The sequence below is a fragment of the Calonectris borealis genome, chromosome 1, assembly GCF_964195595.1.
Source record: "Calonectris borealis chromosome 1, bCalBor7.hap1.2, whole genome shotgun sequence".
Lineage (NCBI taxonomy): Eukaryota > Metazoa > Chordata > Aves > Procellariiformes > Procellariidae > Calonectris > Calonectris borealis.
Genome location: NC_134312.1, coordinates 69,696,524 through 69,721,678, shown reverse-complemented (window position 1 = coordinate 69,721,678; position 25,155 = coordinate 69,696,524). Strand labels below are relative to the sequence as shown.

Genomic DNA, 25,155 nt, shown 5'->3' with positions numbered 1-25,155 from the left:
GAAGAGACTTTTTGGCAAAAGAACTAAGTAACACTAAAGAAAAAAGAAACATTTCAAGCGCTCTCATGCTTTAAGCGCTCTTGTGTTTTCCACATGTAGGACTGGAAGACAGATGATCTGGTTTGTATTGCAGACTGCCCACGCTCACGCAGGGAGCTTGTGGCAGGTCGCCTAATCCCTCTGCACCGCACTGTGCCTCACCTGTGAGACCAGGACGCTGCCCGGCTCCCGGGGATCCTGCCTGCCTGCCCGCTCTCGTTAACCAGCCACTAACACCCTTAGGATTCCTGGGTGGAAGGAAAGGTGGAAATACAGAGTGCATTAAAGCAGGGATGTCTACCTGCACCCCAAAGCAAAGTTGTTAGTTACCTGCTTGGGAACGGCTGAATAACGAGAGGGTAGCCCAAGGAGCTGTGAATCCAAACACACCATTTCCTTCGTTTACCAAAGCACATATGAAGTGCTTGCAAAACTTATGGCTGCATTTATTTTTGGACAGCTATAGTTAGTTACAGTTTGTTTTCTTGCAAGCTGCCAAGACTGTCCTCTGTGCTTAGGCGTGAGCATTTCCCAGCTATAGCTTGTTGTAGTCCTTAATTTAAAGGATGGACAGAACTTAAAGGCAAAAAAAAAAAAAAAAAAAAAAAGAAGAAATCCTACTTGCTTAGCAGCTAAGTAGCCATTGTAAATTCCACACATTTCACAGCAGAGAGGGCAGGAGCTGCCTGAGATCTGATGTATTCCTCTCACCACCTTGCCTCCATAACTCTTCCTTGTGCAGGAGAGCTGGATTCATTTGCTTCCCAAGTCAATCAACAGAGTTCATGAGTCAGCCAAGGGAATGCTGAAAAGCAAGAGGGTACGCTCCTGCCCCCAGGAACTGATTACACTGCCTCTTAATTGTTCCCAGATTCTATTATCCCTGAAGAGACGGAGTAGCACCAGCACCAGTCAGCTTGTTGACAACATCCACTCCATACAGCCTACCTCATCAGACATACAGAAATTTGCATTTTTGCAAACCATGGATCTGCTGAGACTACAATAGTTAGGTTATTAAAAAGAAAAAGTCAGGTCTTACAGATGTCTATCAGAAAAATCATCTGTCTTCTGAGTCAGAGCTGCATATCCTACAATTTTGAGTAATCACACAGTCAGAAAGCCATCTGATACCAGGACGGTTCAAACTTATAACCGATACGATACTCTGCATATCTCTGATCCAGACAATTCCCTCTATTCACATTCTCTACCAGTGCTCATTTTTTCCCCTGTTCCCTCCTGTTTCCACCCAAACAAGGACACCCAAATCTTCATTTCACTCTTTACTTATCGTTAACTGGAATATTTTGGTTTTTACACTGCCACACGGCCTCACTTATTACTACTTCTTTCATATCACCTGTGCAGACTGTTGACCCTCCCTAACAGTTCAGGTGACAGTGTATGAAGAAGGAAATGCTACATTTAGGACTGTAAAAACAACCTGAGCTCTGTCCCCTTATTCAAACCCTTTATCATAGTTATTAAATGAGTAATCACACACATCTCCATTACACTTCATTCAGTACATAGGAGTGTGAGACTAGGAAGTAAAGACAGCTGTTCAATATTGATTTTTATCCCTCTTTATGTATCCCTATGCCTAATTTGCTTCATTGCTTCCAAGCCCAGCCACCAAGCAAGCTATTAATCGCTTCATAGACCTTTTTCTGTGGTGGCCTCCATGTAGCATCTCAATCCAATAAGCATTAATTCTTTTCTCAACCTATTTACAAGTTAATGGTTTTTAATCTGATTTGACAGAGAAATTGGGGAAAAAATAACGACCAATGCTAGCAAAATTCACCACTCCATTTAGGAATCCAGTGGCTGCACCTCTATTTGAGATTACTCCCCAGCCCCAAAAAGAACCCCACAAACCCCATGCTTGGCATTTTTATGGCAGCATTTAAAACACAACAGAGTTTTAATTGTCATTTTTCTCATGACTATGAGAAGGTGGGTAGGTAGCAATGCACCCCAGCGGCAGGGAAAGCAAGGGAGAGAAAGGTGCCTTGACCAAAGCCGCTCAGAGAACCTGTGGCAGAGGCAGGCTCTTCCCTGCAGCACCGTTACCAATTTCAACGTCAGCACCGAGCTCTCAGCACTCTCTACAGCCATAGCCTGGCAATACAGTTAAGAGAGCTTCAGGGGGTTCAGTACTGAACCAGGAGTGCCATGGAGCACTACCACACATGAACTCCCTCTGCCATTTTTAACGCATCTCCCCAGTTTAGCTCTGTACCGGCTGGCACCCACGGCCGTTCCTCAGCTGGCTAATTCAGCGAACGAAAAACACGCCCTTATCTGGATCATCTGGATCACCAGCAGCCGGGGATGGAGGTACCTGGAAGGAACCAGAGCCCCAAGCCGGAGCTCTGCAACAGGGTGAAGGAGCCTTTGCCCTCTGTGCTTCAGCCGACGCAGTAACTTGTGGGGCCTGTCCGTGACACGATCTGGGACCTCATGCCAGTCTCCCTTGGCTTCACCTATGCTCTTTCCCAGCTCCTACAGTAGCTCGCGAACAGTTGTGTTGCCACAGCTGGGGGGAAGCACATGTCCCAAGCTGCCTCGGAGGAGAGCACTGCCACCAAGCTGGGTAAATGAAGATTTCTTGTGAGAAATGGGGCACAAGCAACTCACCCAGAGCCATAAGTCAGTCTGGGTCTCTGCAACAGATGAGTGCTGAGACTGAACATGCAACTCTACATCAGTATATTTCTGTTGGGAAAACCTGTCCTTATTCTTCTATTCCTACACCTCTTCCATTCATTTAAGGGTTTCATTGTAAGCCAGACAACGAAAAATAATTTCAGTTAAAAAAAAAAAAACCTCCCAAATTTAGCTTCCGAAACCTGGATCTTTTTTTTCTCCCCCTTCCCTTCATAAGCATGTCCCCACAAAGTTGAACTGGTGGATGAAAAGGGGCTTAGGATAGAACAGTAGGAGAGGGGAGAGCCAAGGTTCTCACACCTGCCTTGCCACTGGCTAGACGGACATGGCACTACACCCTCACTTAGCCAAAAGACAGCTTTTCTTTTTCCCACAGCGGCCCCCATCTCTCATGTCCTGCCCACCTTCAAACTTCTTCAGCAAACGAGGTGAGAACCACATAGCTAACAGCTTCGTTCATGCGTAGCCTTGATTTATACTCTCAGCACCATCTGCCCTACAGAGCGAGCTCTGCCATTCTCCCATGGAAAAAGCATGTGACCCTGTAATTAAAAACAATCATCATCTGCAGGTACAAGGCAATGTATTAAAGGTTGCGCAGACAACTGTAAATCTATAGTTTCCTGTCAAGTAATTGACTTTGTAATCATTTAGCATCAGTTTCAACACAGAAAACAATAATGTACAATAAACCCCTCACTGTCATGTCACGGCAGTGGTTTGAAGCAGACACCTTCTCTGCCACTGCTACCACTTGAGCTCGAGTACAAATTACATTAGCAGGCAAGCAGAGAATATTGCTCTTTGAAGCCCTCACTGCAGGACAGAAACACTGAAAAGCATGCAGGAACAGTCCTCTTCTATGGGCAGCCTACGCAAAGGCAAGCAGTTAAAAGTGGCTTTTTTCCCCTCCCAGAGCTAATAGTTAGCTCTTCAACCAGTTACATTATGGTTAGCAGTTGGATTTTCATGGTATCGCTATTGCTCACACCTGCCCTGTTAGAAGTTTGGGATTCTGCTTCTAGCAGGTGACATTTTCTATATTTACAACAGCACTGAAGGTGAAGGATTATGAACATTAATTGGTTGATGCTGATATTTTCATTATTAAAATATTAGAGTAAAAAATGAGGTATAAATTTGATGTCTTGTCTGAGCTAGTGCACTCAGTTCCTCTCCATCATCCATGGAGAAAGAGAGAACACCTTCAGAGTGATGCATTCCAGTCTAAAATAGACTCCTCTCATCTCTCAAAGATCGATTTCTTTCCACTGACAGTGATGAACCCCTGCATGATCAGTCTGACATGACAGTCCACTTCGAACACTTTCTTGCCCCTTTTCTTGCCCCTTTTCTCATCCCCACCGTTTATTCCAACTCCTACACCACGATATGGCTGGCACAACTGTTTGCTGGGCCACTCTATGAACCACCTCATAAAACTAATCCAGGCAAAAAACAACTGGAGGGAAGGGGACTTGACGTGGTTTGCTTTTTTTTTACCCACCAGCCAGATCAGCTCCCTGACCTATTTCAGAGTGGCCCCACAAAGAGTTGTGCTGGCACACCTGAGAAAGTGCTGCTAGGGATGCAGGGACTAGATGGTCACCTAGCTTTTGGGCACGTAGAAGTAAATGAAATGAGCTAGGTCTTAAAAAACCAAAGACCAGAACTCTTGGGCTATCTGTTCTCAATAATAATTAAAAAAAAAAATCTTCCTGTCTGGGCTAAGGCTAAGGCATTTCTGGCAAGGCAACAGCTGCTATTTTGTGTGTTCCTTACCCACAGGTCTCATTTGGAGTGCTTGCGTAATGACTCCTGAAGCAAGGTATCAGTGCACAGGCAACAACCATCCCTCAAAGGCAAACTATTCCCTGCAGAATGAGAAAAAGAACTGGCAGTTTCCAACCCTGTCTTATTACCAGTCACAGTCTGAGTGGAGTTTCAAAAAAACACCAGCAAAAGGTTTATTCCTTCCCAGCTCCCCTTCTGCCCAAGCTGAATTTCAGCAAACAGTTTTAGACCATCCATTGCTAGATGTTCTCTTAAAACAACTCTTTGGGCAATTCTGCTCTCTTTTTTGGGGAGTGGGAAAAGGGAAAAGAAGTGAGAAAAGTATTATGCGTTCTTCAGACCATGGTTAACCTAAGCTACTGTTGGTGACAACCTCAATCCAAGCAAGAGGTTGGACTAGAGACTTCTAGAGATTCCTTCTGACTATATATTTTTGTGATTCTATATTGGGGTTTCCTTATCAGTTTTTCCTGAAATCAAGTCTTGACTGGCTTTCCCTTCATAATGGCCTTCACAGATCATTTACACCTTCAAGGTCTCAGCCTCCATTTAGCATCGCCTCTCTCTGTTCAGATGCCTTCTTTGTTCTGTTCTTTATGTACGACATAGCACAAAACCAGGTGCACACCATGAACCGTCAGGAAAAGCAACAAGCAAAGCCATTACACCCAGGGTAGGACACCAGGGCGGCAATACTCCACCCGTCATGACCAAAGGAATGTGATGAACAAGCATTTGGGGCTGGATGCATGTGCCTATGTGAATGCTAAGAGGTCCACACAAAGGTATGGTTGAGTAATGTTCAACACACCTTGGACCTTTTGATGGAAGAAGAAGGCATTAATGTACCCAGGCTAAAATGAACCTGCCTCCAAGCTGCAGCAGGTGCCACTCCCCATACCGCTTCTTATTGCATCTGGGAAGAAGTAGAAAAATAAATCAGGGAAATCAGGATGGTTCCTTACTTCTCAGCTACAGGAGAAAGGGCAGCAGAGGAGAGGATTCCTCCTCTTTGGTTGCAGAGGAGCAAGCCATTCTTCTGGTGCCACAGGTCAGACCTCGTAGAGCCCTCCTACAGGGGGAGGAATGGAGGCTCTCACTTGCCCTCTCTGGGCAGGAGTCGCAGACTACAAATAAGAGGTTTTACTTGGCAGCTGGGTATTTGTCCTGCAAGAGGGCTCTGCCCTAGATAAAGTCAAGCTTCTGCCTGTTAGCCAGGAAACATCACAGAAGAAAACATCACTCAAGTACATCTGTTCCTCTGCTTCTAAGGAACCCAGAAACATCCCCACACTGTTCAGCATCTCCTACCCATCCCCTGTGCCTCATCCTGGCCCTGCCAAGCCACCAGGCTAGGCCAGGGCTCACATGCAATGTGATAACTTTCGTGCAGTACACCCAGCTAACTCCTCAACATCCAGGCACATCCTCTTGGCTCAACTGTGTATAGCCCTGCTAATTTTTGTGGGTGGCAGTGGGGAAATAAGCACTCAAAAAAAGAGAAGATGGGGAACTTGCAGAGCCCTTGCCATTTGTTTAGCTCAGACACAACTTCAAGCACTGCTGTAATTGTCTAGAAATCAAACAAGTGGTTGATAGCACCAATTAACACCTTCCAGCATAACAATACCTTCATCTCACCTCTCCCCATTCTCTCAACAGCTTAACATATTGGCACCCTTGAATGCCTTCTCTCCCAGACAGCAGACAAACAGTAATACGGAGGGGAGCAAGGAATTAAGGTGTACACAGTGTCCTAGCATGAGCAGAGGGGTAGCACAAAGTACCAGCAGTTATAAAACTTCATATTAGAATAAAAAATTAGGACTTGACCTGAGACAACCAAGAATGTGAAATTAGTCTACAGAAATACTTTTTACTGAGACTCAAAATATTTTTTGTTAATAGCTACCGGCTGAGAAGATTTTTTAGATGGACCTTCCACCAAAGAATACAGTACCCTTTTCACACAGTGCGGGAAAAGCCATATGAGCAAGTTGATCAAACCGGGGGAAGATTTTTTTTAAAATCTTCAAATTTTCTTTAGTATAAAGAAGCAATAAGCATAAGAACTTATTTGTCTTTAAGTCACCTCTTTAAGCTTCTTGTGTAAACTTAAGTTTGCAAGCTCAACCACATGCAACAGTCTTGCATTACAGGAGCACATAAGACTGTTTCTATAGCACTCCATATTCAGCGTACAGATTGGGTACTACACGGCACAACAGCCATCTCCAGTTAACAGACAGGGGCTATCTCCAAGATAGAACTTCGGATTTGGATGAGACACTGCTTTCTGCGATTACAGCATAGAGCACATCAACTTGAACCCGCTGGACTTGCTCCAAATTTACTCCGCTGTGACTGAACACAGCATTATGCCCGACAGGGAGAGGAAAGGGGCAAAGGCTTGTTTTATTCAATATGCTGTTTTATGAAAGTACTAGGATCGTGGATGTGAGATTCCCAGGATTTAAAGCAAAGCCAAGTTTGTGGAGAGGCAACATCTATTAGATCAGCAGCTACAAACGGAAAAAGTAAACAGCTGCTGGATTCAGAGCTGGGTTCCCCCCCCCCATACCCCGAAGTTGTGCTACCATTTAAAACAATTAAAAAATTATCCTTGTCTGAAAAGAAGGCTAATTACCCTTCACGGTGACACTGCCCATCCACCTTAAGATTCAGCAGGAGGGATAGCTGCAGCTTGGGCGCATTCCCAACAGGGAGAAGCCTCAGGCTTTGCTCCTCACCGGAGCCCGGGAAGGACGGCTGCTGGGAAAGGAGCAGTAATCCCAAACCGGCTAAGCCAGGCCGCCTTCCACCACAGCCCAAGGGCCTTCGCCACCAACATTGAAATGCTAATCCGACTTTGTAAACCCACAAACAAAAACAAAGAGGAGGACACAAGAGGTAAAAAGCCTCCCTGAACTCCATCCCCAAACTGAATCTCCGGCATTCAGGCTCTGTCCTACCGAGCATGATTTTACCAGCAGGAGCGCGTCCCACTAGCTCCGATATCAAAATTGCTGGCAGGCAGCATCTTTATGGTCAGATGCATTTAAATGGCCACTTCCACCACACACTAGAATATCCTTTGTTTCAGAAATCTCCTCAGAAAATAGCTTTTTACTGCAACAACAGGCCAAGCACAGACCTTCTAGCCTTACTTATTGCCCTTTTACAACAGGACACCATCAAATATTAATAATAGTAAAACCTAACTGGCTTCTGCAGCTGGGCTCAAGCTTGACCCTGCATGTGCTGAACACACTTTCCCCACCTCCCCCAAACCCACACGTTTAAGACCTATGCCTGCCCACTCGCTCACAAAATGGGGGCAGCACCGTCCCGGAGACCCCGGCTAGGAGTTCGTGGTGGGTACCATAGCTCTGGGTCTGCCACAGGCTGGCATGGGGCATATAGGTCAGCTGGTGGGGAGAACAGCTCCGATGGCTTCCCTTGGACGCAGAGACACTAAATCTCAGGGATCAATAGGGACACGCGATCCCAAGGCCCGCTGGCCCTTCTCTCTGCTTACTCTGCTCTTCTTTCAAACCCTGTCAGCATACACACATCTGTAGAGAGTCAACGCGGGGGATCGCTTCTCACCAGCGAATGCTCCCTACCAGAGGGAGCACTGCAACCATCTAATTACCCTGAAAGCTGCCCTTTTGTTTCCCATCCTCCCTGTCTTCTTCTGTCTCCTGACCTGTTTTCGCAGGCATTTCAGGCTGCCTGTCATGTGGAAGCCAGACTTTAAAGACAAAGCAGCGACTCGGATATTTATCCCTCCGCTGAGGATCGGCTGACTCTGAGGGCACTGCTGCTACCATGGACCTTCAGGGGAGAGGAAGAGGACAGATCCAGCAACGCAGACCACGGGTAAGGGGGAAGCCGTTCTGCACACCGTGAACGGAGGAGCAGCAATTCCTTACTCGGGTAGCTGAAGCCAGCCGTGGTTAACTTAGGCCAGAAGGTCCAAGGGCTCTTCTCTGCCAAGTTTAGTCTTGGATGACAGTGAAATGTGCTTAATTTGACAGTTTCATTTTAACATGTATGGGCAAAGTCTAGAAGGAGACAGCAGCAGCGGCAAGGGAGCAGAGTTGGATCGTTATAAGGTAGCTTTCCTGTTGCTTCAACCCAGTGCTCAGTACTAAAAATGGATACAAAAAATTATAGATGCTGACTCTTCACCCTAGCAATGAAATAATTGAACACAGAGTGTCTTCAACACTATAACAATATTCTCACACGTTACAAAAATTAGCCTTTCACTATAAATGTCAAACTCCGTGCCACACCTCTGGCATTACAGAAGCTGAAAGCTTGGGCACAGCATTGGGGCTGGAAAATACGAGGCTGGAAAACAGGGAAACTTTCTCCTTATTACTCTTTTCTTTTTTTTTTTAATCTATAATAAAGGAAAGTTATGGCATTGATATGAGTTCTGTGTCCTCCTCAAACTATAGGAAATATGCTTGTATTTCTGTGAGCATGTGGAAAATGCAGTTCCTCAAGCAGCCACTGAAGCAGTAGAGAGAAATAGGTGTTCAACAAGTTTAATCAGTGGCATCCTGTCAAATGCATGGAGACAACCTGACTTGTTTGGGGCTGTGCGCCAGTGGGGACGGGGAAGAAGAACGCTTTGGAAGTACATGAGAACATCTTCTGATCTCCGCTTGACTGTTTCTCCTGAAGAACTGTGAAGTGCATCTTTCTTCGCTGATACTTTGCTCTTCATCAGGTGATACAAAGCCACCGTCTGGTTTACAATGCATACCTGGACATGTATTTCCATAATAAGCCCAGTGCATTCTGCAGGCTATATGGGGACAAGATTTTCTGGTAGAGTGCTGCCAGATGTACTCATCGCCTACCAGGTAGGCCAAACACCAACTACACTGGAGGGTATAACAGTGTGTTGTCTTCTCCTCTCCAGGCTCTTGATAAGAAAGGACCACCTTGGCGGTTCAGACTGGCCACTTCGCAACCATCACCCCCTTCTGCTCACAGTCCCAACAATGGAGAAGCTGCCCTCTCCATTTCACACAAACGCACCCCAGGCACGCAGGGCAGTGAAGGGTTAATTTAATTAGTTCTGTGTGTGCTCAAAGAATTACAGGCAACTTCATTTAATTATTAAGTAGCCAATCAGGTAATCTCTGTATCTGATTAGCACGCTAATGAAATAATGTCTTCAGTTCAAAGCTGTCATTCCAATCAGGAGACAGCCCTTCAGCTAGAAGGAAAAGCTGGCCAGGTTTCCATGGGCTCAAGGCTTTGGATTTTGGAGAGGGGATGGGAGCAAGGAGTGGAAACCTTTCCGCCTTCCCTCTCATCATCTCTATTCCTCCGCACAGAACAGCATGGCTTCCCCTTCCAGATGGGCAGGCACGTTGGCTCCAGAGAGGCTCCCAGGTGCTCCAGGCAAGCGTCCTGTGTCACCACCACCGCGCATCCCTTCTCTTGCGCTCCCAGATGTCCAACAAGACTCCAGTTGTCCAGAGCCCGCAGAGCGCCAGGCTGTTAGCGTATCTCCTAGGCACTGCCAACTGAGAGATCTGCTAAATATGTGGGGCATGGCTCTGCTATGGTCCACATGGGAGAAGAGTCACACAGCAAAGCCATTATAGCACTAAGAGGAAGCCAGAAACCTTCCTCCCTCCCCCACGCCACACGCTCTGCTCCTGTGTCATATGCAGTTATTTCCAGCCTGGGGAAAAGTGCAAGGCGGCAGCTGTCACACGAGGCAAGGACTTGCCCCTTTTAAACAGGGATTTCAGGACTAAATGACCCATTACAATTAACACAGCTGCAAGAACTGGGACACTTCCACACAGCCCGAGAGGGGCTTCGGGAGTGGGGGAGGAAAGGAGGAGACAAGCAGAGGGTTAGGATCGTACTTCCAAGACCTGGCATGAAGTCTCCCACCCCTCCAGTTTTTAAGTATTAGCTCAGCTGTCTTCTTCCAACTGCTACCGCTCAGCCTGAGCTCAGCGAGGCAGCGGGCTGGGGTGTGCAGCCCAGCCCAAGCCTGCCACACCGCCTCCTCCATCGGCCCCTTACTTGCACGACTGCTCCTGCTCAGACCCAGCTCAGAAACTCCCTTTCCCAAAGAGCAGCACCAGCTACTTTACTGTGCGACACCAGCATGGCTGCTTTTTGCCTAGCCGCGCATATGCTAACTTTTAATTAGCTAGCCCAGGTTTATCAGAGGAGCTGCAGCAGGATGTGGTTCAGCACGACCAAACCATCCCAGCATTTATCCGAGGAACCTGTCCATGCTCAAGCCTGTGCTGCTGCATCTGTGCTTCTGTACGTCCTCTACTGCCAGTTTAAATGCTAACTCAGCTCCAATTGCCACAGCTGCCAGCGTGCCTTTGCACTACAGGGCAGGCATTCTCATTTCTGAGCGCTAGATCACCTTCCCGGTGATGCTTCCACTCTCCCAGCACATTTCCCAGGAAAAGAGTGGAGCCTCCAGGATGCTCACACCGAACAGCACTAGTTTTGTTTAAGTCACCGCGCTGAAAACAAATACAGAGAGAATCCCAAGAGGAAGCAGAAAAATTGCGAGCAGTCCCCAGCCGGCCAGCCAGCCAGCTGGCTTTCTATGAGAACGCTGAAGTGTTGACACTTTTTGTTGACCCTTTTTTTTCCTGAGCATATCCCATGAACAAGAAACAGCGCTGCCGAGAGGGAAGATGTAGCTCCCTCTCTTCTCTCTGCTGACTACAGCCATTCCAAATGAAGGAAACCGGTTAGATCAAGAAATTCAGGCTTGGACAGCACAATGAAGCATCCACTAATAATCAATCCCTTCACAGCAGCCTTCCTGCCAACTGGCTACAGACTAGGCAATGATTATAAATTGTAGTTACTCCTGCAAGAAAAAACAACACAACATCATATGGCGGTCCATGCTCATCCTTTAATTCCGAAACCAGTCCCACTTACAAAAAAAGACAAGTCTTTTAACTGCCCGTCCTGAAAAAAAACCCAGCCCTGAAATCCAAAGCTGGGTTCCTCCCAGCTTGTGCTTCCCTATTCACAAAAGAAAACCAAAAGCGATAAAACTTGTGCCATTAAAGTTAGCAGAAATTTCTAAAAATGTCAAGGGGGTGAGTTTATTGGCTACCAAGATACTATTGTCACCCCCATATTTCTGGCATCCCGCTACCTCAGGAAGCGCACACAGGAGAACCTGCCGAGGCAGAGCTGCCCCACCACTTATTAACCAGCAGGCAGATGCAATCCGAGCCCGACTTAAGCGCAAGCGACTGAAGCGGCCACCTGGGGACCCGCATTCCTTGACAGCTCTGCCGTGCACATTCCAGCCCCCTCGTCCCCCGGCCCTGAAACCAGGTCAGGGAGGCACAGCATGACCTGATCTCCACCTCTGATAGCACCAAGCCCTGTCCCGTCCCTTCTTGCCACCCTTGCCACCGTCGGGCCACACACGCCGCTTCTCCCTCTGCCGAGAAGCGCAGAGCAAGGATACAGATACCCATCCACGCATGTGAAGGGACTCCCTCTCAATGCCACGGCTATTTGCGGATCAGCCATCATCCAAAACTTCCCAAAATGAGAAAGTCCGGGCGTTTGGCAGGTCAGACACTTACTACAGTGAGTAGTTTGTTCTGCCGAGGGACTCGTAACACCCTCCCAAATTACACATTGCCCTTTATGGGATGCCGCAGCAGCTGGAATCAGCTCCCTTCTCACATTCCTTAATAAGCACTTCCATCGGAGAGCAGGATGGATGCAGGGCATCAGCTGCAGTTAATCATAACCGAGAGCCAGGCTCCCTTTCCCCATGCTCTGCGGCACTATCTGCAGTCTAAGAATATCCAGCACCACCCACCCTGCTGGGGCAGGGGGAGTCAAGTGGTCCGAGCTCCCAGGCATTACAGGTCTGCCTGTTACAGGAGACTTTCACTCTGCCTCCCCCAAGCAGCAGCCTTCAGCAGGGCCCCTCGATAGCTGGTTGAGATCCTACAGATCATGGAAAGATAATCCATTGCACTACTAATGCACTACTGCAGCTGTCCATGGAGAAAATCCCCTTTCAACCAAAAAAAAAACCCTCAAGCCCTTTGATCCTCTCCAACACACAATTATCTTAAGGGCAAAATAGTCTTCTGTGCCTCGGCACCTTGTTTCGGGCTGAAAGAAAGGAAATCGAGACTGCTATTCCCTATTTATTCTACATGGCTGCCCTGTCCGACAAGGCAAGCCGCTCAGGCTCCTTCAGCACAGGCAAGCAAATCCTGATGGATAGATACCTGCATTGCTGGGTGACAACAGCCTAAGGGAAACTTTTTGGGGAAAATTATTTGTTTTTTAAAAAGAAAAGCCTGAATTTCTAAGAAAGATAATAAAAGTTTGCACTATTTTGTTTTTGTGCAAGACTGTCAGCCGCAGTGAAGTTTAATTGATTTCAACTGCCTGTTCAGGTCTGACTTTGGAAGGAACAATGTAAAGGATCACCATCAACTTCAATTTAAACTTTTTCTAACCAGAATGTTAACTTAAAAAAGAAAAAAAAAATATAGCGAGCCTTGATATAGTACCAAAAACCAACCCCAAAACCATTTTACAGAGGCTGATAAGGGTTCTTCCCCAGGTGCCTCCCTTGCTGCGTGACCTCCTGTTACCTGTGCAGTCTCACCCCACCTGCTACCCAGGGCTGCAGTGCGATAAGCATTGCTTTCAGCAGAAGGGTCAGCTATAAAAAGCCTTTCCCCTCCCCAGTGCCTGTTTCCATTCCCGTGCCACCGCTTCAGTCATGCTGGTACAGCCCTTTTGTGGGGCTGCGGAGGGAGCAGCCCTGGTTAGACGCAGCTCACTTAAAGAAAAAAGTGTTGCGCTTTTTAATCCGGGTGAGCAGTTTTACTGCCATCTGTGACGGGTGGCAGGAGCTGCCGTGGGAAGGCAGCTTGAGAATTGATGTCCTCTGGTTCCACCAGACATCGCTCATGAGTCCGCACTAACACCACAGGGAAAATGGCCACGTGATGTCAAACCCTCTGGTGAAGAATACAAAAATAGGATAGAAAAAAAGTCCCTTCTCTAACACCCTGAAATCCTATTAATTTCAGAGGTACTCACAACTGCGCTTTATACAAGGATTTTTAGAAAACTCATCTAAAAATCCCAACAAAGTATTACTCCTTGTGCACATTTCTCCATCAATCAGCCATTAATAAGTTTTGAATTCTTGGCTGACTCAACCAAAAGCAACAGGAATGCTGGAGCCTTGGACACACAGTTTCTGTAGAGAGCGCTCACCATACTTGGCCCCTGCAATCTTCCCAAACATGTTTACGTGCCAGTGCACACACGTGGCCTGGCAGCTGCATGGGACAAGACATGATTTTTGCGAGAAGAGGATGCAGAAAAGAGGAGAAGTAAAAAGAAGCACTGAGAAGTGTCAGACGTGGGGATGTGAAGGGCTGCTAGCCTCCATGTTCAGACTGCAAACCCTTCTGAAACCAGGACTCACTTTGACTTGCAATTGCAATGTAGTTTCCATTTGAAAATGCATTTCACTTTTACAGAGCACCCTTAATATTACTTATTCAGGTGCCATGAAGCATCCTATGTGTCCGGGCAGTAAGGGTTAGGCCTCAGTGAGGTCTTAAAATACCACAGGAAAGCACAGAAGGAGTCTTGCTTGCTGGGCTTTTTTTCCTTGCTTATTTTCAGCATTTGAACCTTCCCAGAACACCAGAAGAGGGAGCCTTTGACTCCTCTCCCATGCTCATCATTTGTTTTATATTAGCAACAATGACAAGCTCTATTAAGAGTCAAGCTCTTTAAGTGAACTCTCACCCTTTGCCTCCTAAAACAAACGAAAACCCAAGCAAGAAAAAAAAACCCCACAACCCTCTTTGCCTTGTGTTATGGATATATAAATATTTCTGCTGCCATACGACTCCCTGAGTACAGAGCTCACCAGAAATGAGGAAACTAGCTCTGCCTTCCAACCTTTTGGCCATGCGAAGCTCCAGCCCCTTTACGGCAGGCTTAGCCGGAGAGAAAGAGCCAGAGAATTAACGGCTTTACCAACGAGGAGGAAAAAGACCCTCCAGAGCTCCTTTTACATCACCAACCCTAGCAGCCAGAACTAAACTAAGGCTAGAGTTTCAAGAGCCACAGCGGATCGACCCGGCAGCTCGCAGCCGCCAAAAGCATGAGGTCCCGCTCCCACCGCAGCTCTGCAGGACTGCAACCCCCCAAAAGCCCAGCCAGGACCCAGCGAGCAGCTGGGCTGGCGCCAGGGAAAGGGCAGACCACAAAGTCAGAAGCACAGCCACGGCAAGAGCTTGAAAGGGACTGAGATCCTCCTTCTGGCAGCCGGCAGCCCCCAAAACCAAAGCTTCGGGTTTCACTGCTCCCTCAGCAGCGCGTGTGCCCACCTTCCCACCGGGCTGAACACGCCAGCTCGACCACACCAATGTAAAAACCAACAGAGACACCACCACCCCCCCACCCCCCCGTTGCTGAACTAAGCTATGTTAATATAGGGAAGAGCTGAACCAGTGTAAGTACACCTAGGGCGAAGAGCTTGCACCGTTTAAATCAGATCAGTCCCAAAACTGTTAAACTGGTGGCCTGAGGACCATTACACCCCTCCTGTTTCAAATTGTTCAGTATTAACTTTACATACTGCCTTCTCCAGCCAGCCCTCAGCAGCTCTACTCAGGATGATACCAGCAGCTTTGCTTTTTCAGTGGAGAGCTGGTGTTTTAGCTAGGCATTTACAGGATATAAAGAGCTCATCAAGAAGCTGTGCCAGCTCTGAAAGCAGTTGCCATGTTGGGCTGCGAGGCCACCTCGAAGCAAAGTAAAAACCTTGACTGCCATCAGCCGTTAGTTGCCCATCCCCGGTAAAGGCAGACTTAAAAGCCCCCCAAAAAAGCAGAAAAATGTGTGTTCTGGCAGCAAGCAAACCACACTTTTCCCCATCAGCTGTTTTCCGTTCCTCACACAAAAGGCCGCAAACCCCTCCTAATTGCAGGAGCCCTCCACCTAACAGACCCTGCTCTCGGGGCCCTCCTCCCCAGGAACTGGGGGAGAACTGGGGCACAATAGGAAGGAGACCGGCTAAAGGGAATAGATCTGTTAAATTAACACATTTTCTGTCAACCAAATCAGCTGCCCCTAGTGCTATTGTTGGTGAAACAATGGAGACCCCAGGAATGGGCACCCATTAAAAGGAACAAGCCTGCTGAAAGGATACACTCTGAGGCACAGCCTTGTGTGTTTAACAGGATTCTCTACTGTAAGGAAGGAGGAATCACTAGGCTGCATTGTTCCCACCACCACAGCAGATGCTGTTGCTTCTGGTAACGAGGCGGGGGCGGGAAATAATAATTTTCATACCTACCTACAATAAGGTTTACACGATAAACTTTTAATTCGGGAACTTTTAACTGCCTGGCTGTTGTCATTTCTGCCTATAGCCCTTTTCTTGAGGAGATTTTTGCCTGAAAGAAGTCTATGAAAGCATCCATTGCCATTACAAAAGTTAATTCTTCACCCTTCATGCAGGCACTTAACAGATGCCAGGGGCAGAATGGCACAGCTCTGCCGGCATTATTCGCTGGGAGAGAAAGACCGCAGTTAAGCAGGTCTACATATAAAGCTGCAACACTTTAAAGGTGTTACTTTTAGCTGGTTTGGTTAGAGCAAATTCCAAAAGGGACAAACTTTTGAGGCCTAATTTAGATGCGGTATGCAGAAGTTTACATCAGCTGCATTGAATTGGTATAGGTTTGTGGTAGCGAGTCTTTGTAAACAAAACAAACTGCGAAGTCATATTTAAGCTACTACACAAAACATCTTTTTTTTTCCTAGCAGGGAAAGACTTGCACCAGATTATCTTAAATTGGTTTTAAAACAAGTTCAGCTTAAAGCGTTAAACTTGTGGGCGCACAAACACGTCAGCTAACACCAGACATGATTTTCAGAGTCAGCTGCGCTAGCGGAAGGGGCAATTGCCTCCAACTACTAACACCACAGAAAGTCTGTAATATCAACCTCCACGTACTCCATCCAAATCTCCGAAATTCTTACTGCGTTCCTCTTTCTCTTCTGCCTTCAACTGCTACAGTCATTCCCCAACTCCCCTGTCATCTAACTCAGATCCATTCAAAATGTTGCTGTCAAAATAACCTTCCTCATCCATTGTTCAGAAACCCTTTGGCTGCGCGCAGTCACTTCTTGTTTCTTTTCATAGGCTTAAGGTAATGTTTTAACTCACATATCAGCCTCCTGAACTACCTATTCCTTCTTTTTGTATCCAATTACACTAGAGTCTCATTATATAAAATGTAAACACTTGTTAAAAAGTTTAAGATCTACAGTTGGGAAAGATGTGACTTGCATTTGAAATGGAAACTGATATAATGCTTTCCAATTTGCAGACCACTTGAAACAGCAGCTCCGAGAAGTATCTCTCTGCCTCCCCCTCCATTAATCTCAATGAACTCTAGAGCCCAATACTGACATGTAGAGTGTTAATGATTCTGTTATGAACAGAATAACTAAGGCAGCAACAGTGAGGACCAGCAAAGTAAGAACTGCTGCTGGAACAGACACGGGGAGAGGGATGAGGCACTGTCAAAGCAACTACACCAAACAGTGGATGGGACAGGTAGGAAGAACAATAAAAACAATACTAACCCTCCGTTTCGTTTTTTAAACTTGACTTTCAAACAACAAATACCCAGCTCCCACCTCTATTTCGATGAAGCCGATGCTGCCCGGGGGAAGCAGAGCCACTGTGGACTGTGGTATATAACCCAAATTCATACGTTGGTCCATAAATGGATCTCTCCACACAATGGGGTTGACGCTTTTTCTTTTCAGCATGTTTGAAGTTCATAATTTCTTCCAACCCTGTCTACTCACCATACAGCACCTCTCTGGGCACTGCCAATTACTCTGATTTTCCTCAGACAATTTGCTTTTTCTAAAGCCAGGTGCTTTGTGGGAGAGTGAAGTTTTACTGAGCAGATCTATTGTTCGCTCGCGTTTCGGTCAGTGCCCACTCCCTTCCACTTCAATGTTGCCTACCGCCAATGGGCAAATGGCAAGAGGGACGGACATCCTAATGCCTGAACTATTCTACTGAAAAGGCGTTTAAACCAACTCAAACTTACCCTCTATGAGTAGAGCTGACCTACATGAATTCACTGACGTTTTGGTCAGCTTGCTGCACCTATTTGTTGCATTTACCTTAATTAGATTTTAAATTCTTCCGATCAGAAACTATCTGGCCATCTCTGCTATCATACAACACGACGAGGCATCAGCAGATGCTGTATATGCTACTGTAATACAAATAACAATGCACTACCAGACCAGAATAGCTATAGAGGGGTGAAGGCTTAGCACTCAGGTACTGTACCACACTACCTGTGCAATTAACCCCACACAAACCAGTGACAGAACAGGAAGGTTTTGCCGTTTTGGTGTCACAGATCACAAGGGACCCACCCAGAGGGCACAGAGCAATTGGCTCCACAAAGAAATTTTAGCAGGACCTGACATGGCAGGACAGTGGAGGTCAAAGTATATTCAGCCATCCTGTCCTCACTAGGAAAAATAATTTTTGCGAAGTATTAAAATCCTAACACATTCAGAGTTTAACACGTTAAAAAGTATTTTTTGCTTTTAAAGCTGTATCTGGTTTGCACAGATAGAAGAAGCCCTGTCCTTTGCTCTCTCCTTCACATGGCCACAGCACAGCTCTCCCTCTCTCCACACTCTTCCTCCTCCTGGGGGACCCATGGGAGCAGTAGCAGCCGCTGGCTTGAAACAGCCACATAATATTCCTGACAGAAAGAGCCTGTTCAAGAACCAACAGGGTAGATACCGCACTACAGGAGGGAAAAGGTGGGCAAGAGCAGCAGTGCCCTGTCTGTGGGTGGGAGGAGTGTAGCTAAAGGTAGAGCCAGAGCCCAAAGTGCTAGGAAGGGGCAAGAGGCAAGGAAAAGCATCTTAAAGCTGTAGTGAAGTTAACAGCAGAGGCAATTTGCCCAAAGGCGCTTTTAAAAACCACAGGAAAAGATTTATGTTTTCCCTGTGTAATGTGGCTTTTCCCCCTTTTCCAAATAAACTAAGTTAACAACAATGTTTTGACTATTTTCAAGCACGTTCTGGAAAGTCACCTCCCCTCGACCTACCCGGGCAGAAGTTCCTAAATGTTTTAGCCCACAGCTCCTGGGAGCACATGCCAAAGAGCTGGGTGGCCGAGCCATGCTGGCTTCTGTCCAGTGTTTTCAAGTTGTGCTGAAATACGGTTGAAAACGTTAAATATTCTCCTAATATTTTCAACGCAAACAATCCCTGCAGCGGCCAGGAGGACATTTCAGTCACAGAGGGGAGGGCACACGGCCAGGAGAGACTTTGTCACAAGAGGTGTCCCACATTACAGTCCGGTCTTGAAGAGGGAAACAAATCATTCCCTATCATTGCCTGCACTAACGTGACTGTGGAAAGCATCCTTTCTGTCCATCAAGGCAATGCCTACCAAAAAAAATGATGTACCCCGTACAGCCAGACCTTCTCCCGCTGGAGTACTGTTAGAGTAGGTAAGGACAAACCCACTCGACGCAGATTTTACACACCTCGGAGAAAGAAGCCACAACAACCAAACCAACACAACTAAAAGCCCACTTTTGAAATGGCATGGAAGTTTTGTACAGCAGATGGCCGACAAAGCAGCCATTTAAAGGTGGGGGGGGAGGGAGGGAGGGGAAAGCCCCACCCCAGAAGGCAGAAGTGCTCTCTGCCATCCTCAGAGATCCACGTAAAAACACTGCGTGAAGCCGAACGCGTCCCGGAGCACCCGCTCCTGGCCCACTGAACTTTTGACCCGCTGGCGGTAGCTGAACCCCTCCTGAGTCCATTGCCGGGCGATGCTGCAGTGGAGATTTGAAAAGAGGAGCCCTGTGCCTCGTCAGGCGCCTGCATCTGCCGGAGCCAGCATGGGGGCTGGCTGCGCCCACCCCCTCCCCGAACAATGCCCAGGGCCCGGCCTGATGGATGCGCTGCTTTCTTTCAGTTTTGGACACCCCTTCCTCGTAGTCTTTGGCTACGCACTGGTCCAGCAAAACGAAAAACAAAACATCTGCTTCCCAGGTTCCTGACATCCAGCTGCTGACGGCAGCCCCGCATCTGGAAGCTTCACTTTCTTTTGGGCCAATAAGTAGAGGGCGAAAGGTTTGCATTTAAAAAGAAGAAGGGGAAAAAAAAAAAAAGAGCTCCGTGCTGCCTCCCTGTACTAAAGCCCCCAAACTTCTCAAATACCATCAACAAATCTGCTCGGCACGAGAGGGATGGGTCCAGATGGCCTATCATTACAGAGCCTTCCAGCTAGCTATGGGCAGACCCACCAGAAGAAAAAAAATCAGTGAGGGGGGGGAGAAAAAACAAAACAAAAGATAACTTCAGCCTTTTTTTTTTTTTTTTTTAAACATATTGAAAGATCAGGTTTTTTCTGGTTTGGGGACTGCAGAGACTGTAGCAGTGAAACTCTAACCTCACCCTCCCCTAAAATCGGGGGAGGGAGAGTGCAGAGATTATTTATCACAAGCAGAATTAAGGTTTGTTTAAAACTTTCACTTTTTGTAACAATGTTGTAAGAGTTTAGCACTGAACTCCCTGCTGGAGATACACTAGTATCACAAAAAGGAAAAAAAAAAGCCACCAACTGGGTTTTAACTTGAGAGGAGCTCAGCCCTCCTAGGAAGAGGAGAACATCCTCCAAAGCTGACTGCATCCAGAGTAAGGCCATCCCTTAGAGACTCGGGACACGGTCAGACAGACATTTGCCATGAAGCTCAAGGAGTTTGAGCGCGACCATCCTCCAGGTGAAACCCTCCGAGGTGAGCCGCCCCAGCTCTCCACTTCTGCTTCCACACAGAAGAAAACAGGTTCACTCAAGCTACCTGTTTTACTTTGCATCCAAATGGACCAGGGCACTCACCCCTCGGTTACCCATGAGGGACAGTAACTTTTGAGGGAAGAGGCAGTAACTTCTCAAACCGCTCGCATTCGGCCACGAGCACACCTCCCCACAATACCAAAGCTAAAGCAAGAAAATGTCATTTGCAGATGAGTACAATTTCCATTTTTGATGGCTGGCTAGGGTTTTATTTCCTTCTAATATTTGCCTCAAGTCCTAGCATTTCCCCAAAACCCTAGAAGAACGGCCATCTCTGTTCTATTGAGACACCCCTGAAGCTCAAAGCCCATCTCAGAGGCAACAGTGAGACAGAATGGGCATCGGCATTATTAGGTCCAAAACCAAGGAGGAAGCCTTCTTTATGCAGCCAAATAAAGTACAAACCAAAAATCACACAGAGCAATACTCTTAGAATAAAGAAAAGTGTAAGACTCTTGGCTGGCCATCGGCTTCACACCATGAACTGTTTGGGCAAGCTCTTTGTGCACAGCACAATTCCCAGATATCCCTGAAACCAGTGATGAGACTGGAACAACTACGCCAGGCAAGGGGTAACAAGATGGTGAGCTTCAAGGAACAGCAAGTTTTGAAGTCGCCTGCGCTGGGCTGCTCACACCATGCCGGGGAAGGAGATATACTTTGCATGCCTGAAGACGCCGAGTTCTGACAGCTGCATCTGTCCTCTCACAGCATCCCGAATTTAACCGCGATTTCCACTGTCCCTCGGATAAATGCCATCCTTTAAACCCCGTTTCTACCAAACACTGCAGGCCATCCACACGCACAGAGGTTTTTGATGATGTTTTCGGTGGGCTGCTTCTGCTCTGCAACACCCCCAGCACCAACCCGCACGCACTCCTCATCCCGGGCAAGCCCCCCCCCCCAAAAAAGCAAGTTAATTTGTTCCAAGTGAAGTTAACTCCCCCACCCTAAGCGTGCTCCGGGAACCAAAGGGGAGCCCACATTTACTTCATTTGTGAAGCAAGCCAGATGCTAATTGCCTCCAAAGGTGAAAGGCTAGTGCCTTGGCCCTTTTATCATTGTAAATTCAGGTTCCTTCAAGACTTTGCGCTGCTGGGCCCGGAGAGCCTCCCCCTTTAATGGTTTGGCATCAATAGGAGGGGGAGGGGAGTTCCCTTTCGCAAGAAGTTGCATCATTGAGAGACCTTATCCCCTTTCAAGATTTCGCACCGCATAAGGGATTCCCCCTCTTCAGAAATTCACATCCTGCTCGAGGAGTTTTGCTCTTTAGGGCTTCGCGCATCCCATTGAACTTTTAAGCATCTTTGGAATTCGCATTCACGGGGCAATTACTGTCTTTAAAAAACACACGCCACCACGTTATTCACCCGGTTTATTGCCAACGCGCTGGCAAGAATAGCTTTTCACAGCAAGCACAAAAGATTTCCTACCAGGACACACTTTGTTTGTAACATTTGTAGCCGGAGCACAAAATATTTAGGGAACATTAGCCACACACACGAAAATAAGAATTAAAAAAAAAAAAAACAACAACCCCCACACAAGAAAGTTACAGAGGAAAATGGGTGAATAGCACCGAAAGCCGAGAGTTTTCCCTGCTCGGGGGACAGCGGTGGCGGTGAAGGCACCGTCGCTCCCCCGGAGCCTCCGCGGAGCCGCACAATGAGCGGCGCGGTGCCCCGCGGAGCGGCCCGGCCTCGCCGGGGCTGGCTGGGATGCGGGAGAAAGGCTGCGCCTCCCGCCGCCCGCCTCGGCGGCGACCCTCCGCGCCCCCCCACCCGGCAGCGGCACCGGCCAGGTGGGGACCTCCTTCCTCCCCCCACCCCCCAACAAAAGGGACCAACTTGGGCACAGGCTGAGCGGGCTGGGGACCCCCCCAACAACAGCCGCGGGTACCCCCGGGGAAGGTGGGGGGTTACCGGGCCGGGCCCGCCTCTCGCCGCCACCATTTTGGGCACGGGGGACCCACCGCCGGCTCCGTGCCGCGTCCGTCCGTCCCCCCCCCACCACCTTTGTGTGCGGACACCGGCCCGGCGGAACAATGCGGCCCGGCGGCGGCCGGCTCCGCTCCGCCCGCGGCTGCCCCCGCCGTGCGCCCCGCCGGGTGCGGAGCCGGGGGGGGGGGTCCTGCCCGCCGCCGCCCACCGGCGCGCCGAAAGTTTGCGAGCGCGGCCGGGAGGGACGGGGAAGTTGCTGCATCTGCCGCAAGCGGAGGGGAGACCCCGCGCTGCATCACGCCGGGATCCCGCCGCTCACCGGGGTGGGGGGGTGCGCCCTCCGCCCCACCGCCCGCCGGCGCGGAGCGCGGCGAGCGGCGTGCGGGACCCGCTGGGCAGCGGAAGCGCAGCGGGGAAGGCGCCGCGGCACGAAAACAGCCCGCGGGCTGGGGCGAGACCGGCCGGAGGCTGCCCGGCGGGACGCGCACCGGGCGGGGGACGGCGGCCGCGGGGCTCTCACCTCGATCTCGAAGTCGGGCAGACGGAAGGCGGTGCGGAAGAGGGAGCAGAAGTGCGCGATGGCCGGGACTTCCCACCAGGAGCGGAGCTCGTCCAGCGCCACCGCCGCCTCAGGGCCGCCGGTGCCGGCCACGCCGCCGCCGCCGCCGCAGCCGCCGTCCTCCTCCGGGCACATCTCCCGCGGCCGCCGGCTGCCTGCCTGCCGCCCGCCCGCTCGCTGCCTCACTCCGCGGGCGGCTGCGTGCCGCCGCCGCTCGGCGCTCCGGCTCCGCCCGCCCCCCGGCGCCACGCCGCTCAGCGGCCGCCCCCCGGCGGCCCCGCGCTGCCCCCTCGCTGCCGCCCGCGCATGGGGCGGCTCGGCGCCGGCGCGGGGGCGCTAGGGCCGGCGGGGGCGCTGCTGCTGCGGCGGCGGCTGCTGCTGCTGCCCCTGCCGCGGGCGGCCGCCGCTGCGCGGGCCCATCCTCCTCCGCCTCCCCGCGCCGCCGCCCGCGCCCTGCAGTGCAACCGCCGCGCCGCCGGGAACAGATGGGCCCGGGGCGGGAGAGGGGGGGGGGACACGGGACCCGGGAGGGGAGGGGCGGGGTCCCGCGCGCGGGGGGGCGGGGCTTGGGGCGGGAGGACGAATGGGGAGGTGAGAGCGGGCGGAGGGCGGGGCGGGACGGACCCGGCGGGGCGGGGCGCGGGGAGTGGACAAAAGGCGTGAGGGCGGGGTGGGCGGGGCCCAGGCGGATGGGGGGGCTGCGCGGCCGTGCACGAGGAGGGGGTGGAGCTGGCGCTCATCACAACAACAGGCCCCCCGCGCCCGCCCGGCCACGCCTACCGGGGCGGGGCCACTGGGGGGTGGGCGGGGCCGGGCGCTGCCGGGCAGTGGGCGGGGGTGACTGCGGCGGCCGTTGTCCCCTGACACGCGGCGGTTGCCGTGTCCCCTCCCTGCGCGGGGGAGGGAAGGGGCGCCCCGGCCTCGCCTGGGCGGTGCCCGCCCGCTCCCCCGCCGGAGGGAGGCGACGGGACGAAGCGTCGCTCGGGGCTGAGCCCCTTGGGGACATCTCGGGGCGCGTCCCCGCGGACCGAGGAGTCTCCGCCCCCCGCCTGCGGCCTGCCCCCTGCCTCAGGGGTCACCCGCCTCTGCCCCTCGCCTCAACCCTCCACCCCGCCTCTGCCCCTCGCCTCGGGCCTCGCTGGTATCCGGCCTCAGCCCCTTCCCTCAGCCCGGGTGGATCGCCTGCTCCGGTCCCCAGGGCACTCGGGCTGGCCGTCGGGCTGCCCGGGACAGTGCCTCAGCCCCGGTGCCAGGCCTGCATCCCCCAGCCCGGGCCCTCTGGCAGGTCACCGGGGCCAGCTGCGGCTGCTTGGTGTGGCGGGGAGCTGCTGGGGCTGGCTCCTGGGTGCAGCGTAGGGGGAACCCCCCAGGATTTCTGTTTTCACTTTGTATTTTTGAGCGAGGGAGCCCAAGGGGCACTTCTTGTTCTCCACATGCTGCTGCTGCTACTGCCGCAAGGAGCCAGACACCCTCTCTGCCCTGAGGCACTTTAGCGTCTCACCCGAACACCCCGTACCTCCACTTCTCCTGGCGGTTAACACTGCCCTATTTTGAAATCTATTGTGGAAAAACATCCAGCAACAGTGAGGATTTTTTTTTTTGTAGGACTGCCATAATGAGACAGAGCTTCAGTGAAACGCCAAGCTGCTACAACTTCGCATACTGTCACTGCATCGCCTTACAACTTCTCGGTTTGCCTCCCTAGTCCAGCTTCAAAACAGTTGCAAAGCATCACTGTGCACAGCTGCACCAGCTTAGGGTCTTACCTCCAGTGAGACCATTGCAAAGCCGGTGTTTAACCACAGTTTAGGACTTCCTTCCTTCCACTCCTTCCTACCTTTATCTGTCTGGGGCCATTTTTATACAAGTGCCACTTTTTCTAGCCTTTCCTTTCCTTTGTTCGGTTAACTTTCTCATCTTTAGCCTCTCCCCTTCACACCTTATGTTCCGTTGCTATTTCCAGTGCCATCTCCGCCTGGCTGAGGGTGAGGGGCTGCTGCTCGTGAATGCCGGGGCTCAGTGCAGGATGGCAGAGCGGAGAGGTGCAGAACTCAGGCTGGGACTGAGCGCGATTATTCCAGAACTGACTGGACAAATCCCATGGCCTGGTGATCACCAGCGTGGGTGCAAGGAAGCAGTGAAATGCCTGAGATGGAGTGGAAGGGGAAGCGGGACCTCCTCTTTCAGGA

General features: G+C 50.2%; 1 protein-coding gene across 1 annotated transcript in view; it reads right to left on the bottom strand.

Moving 5' to 3' along the window:
- The window catches only part of CECR2 (CECR2 histone acetyl-lysine reader), a 97,820-nt gene extending 74,678 nt beyond the window's left edge, over positions 1-23,142 (bottom strand). The window contains exon 1 of the mRNA XM_075159525.1: positions 22,928-23,142. Coding sequence (XP_075015626.1) covers positions 22,928-23,101 — 174 coding nt within the window. The 5' untranslated portion in view covers positions 23,102-23,142. The remainder of the gene's footprint in view (positions 1-22,927) is intronic.
- Positions 23,143-25,155: the final 2,013 nt, after the last annotated feature.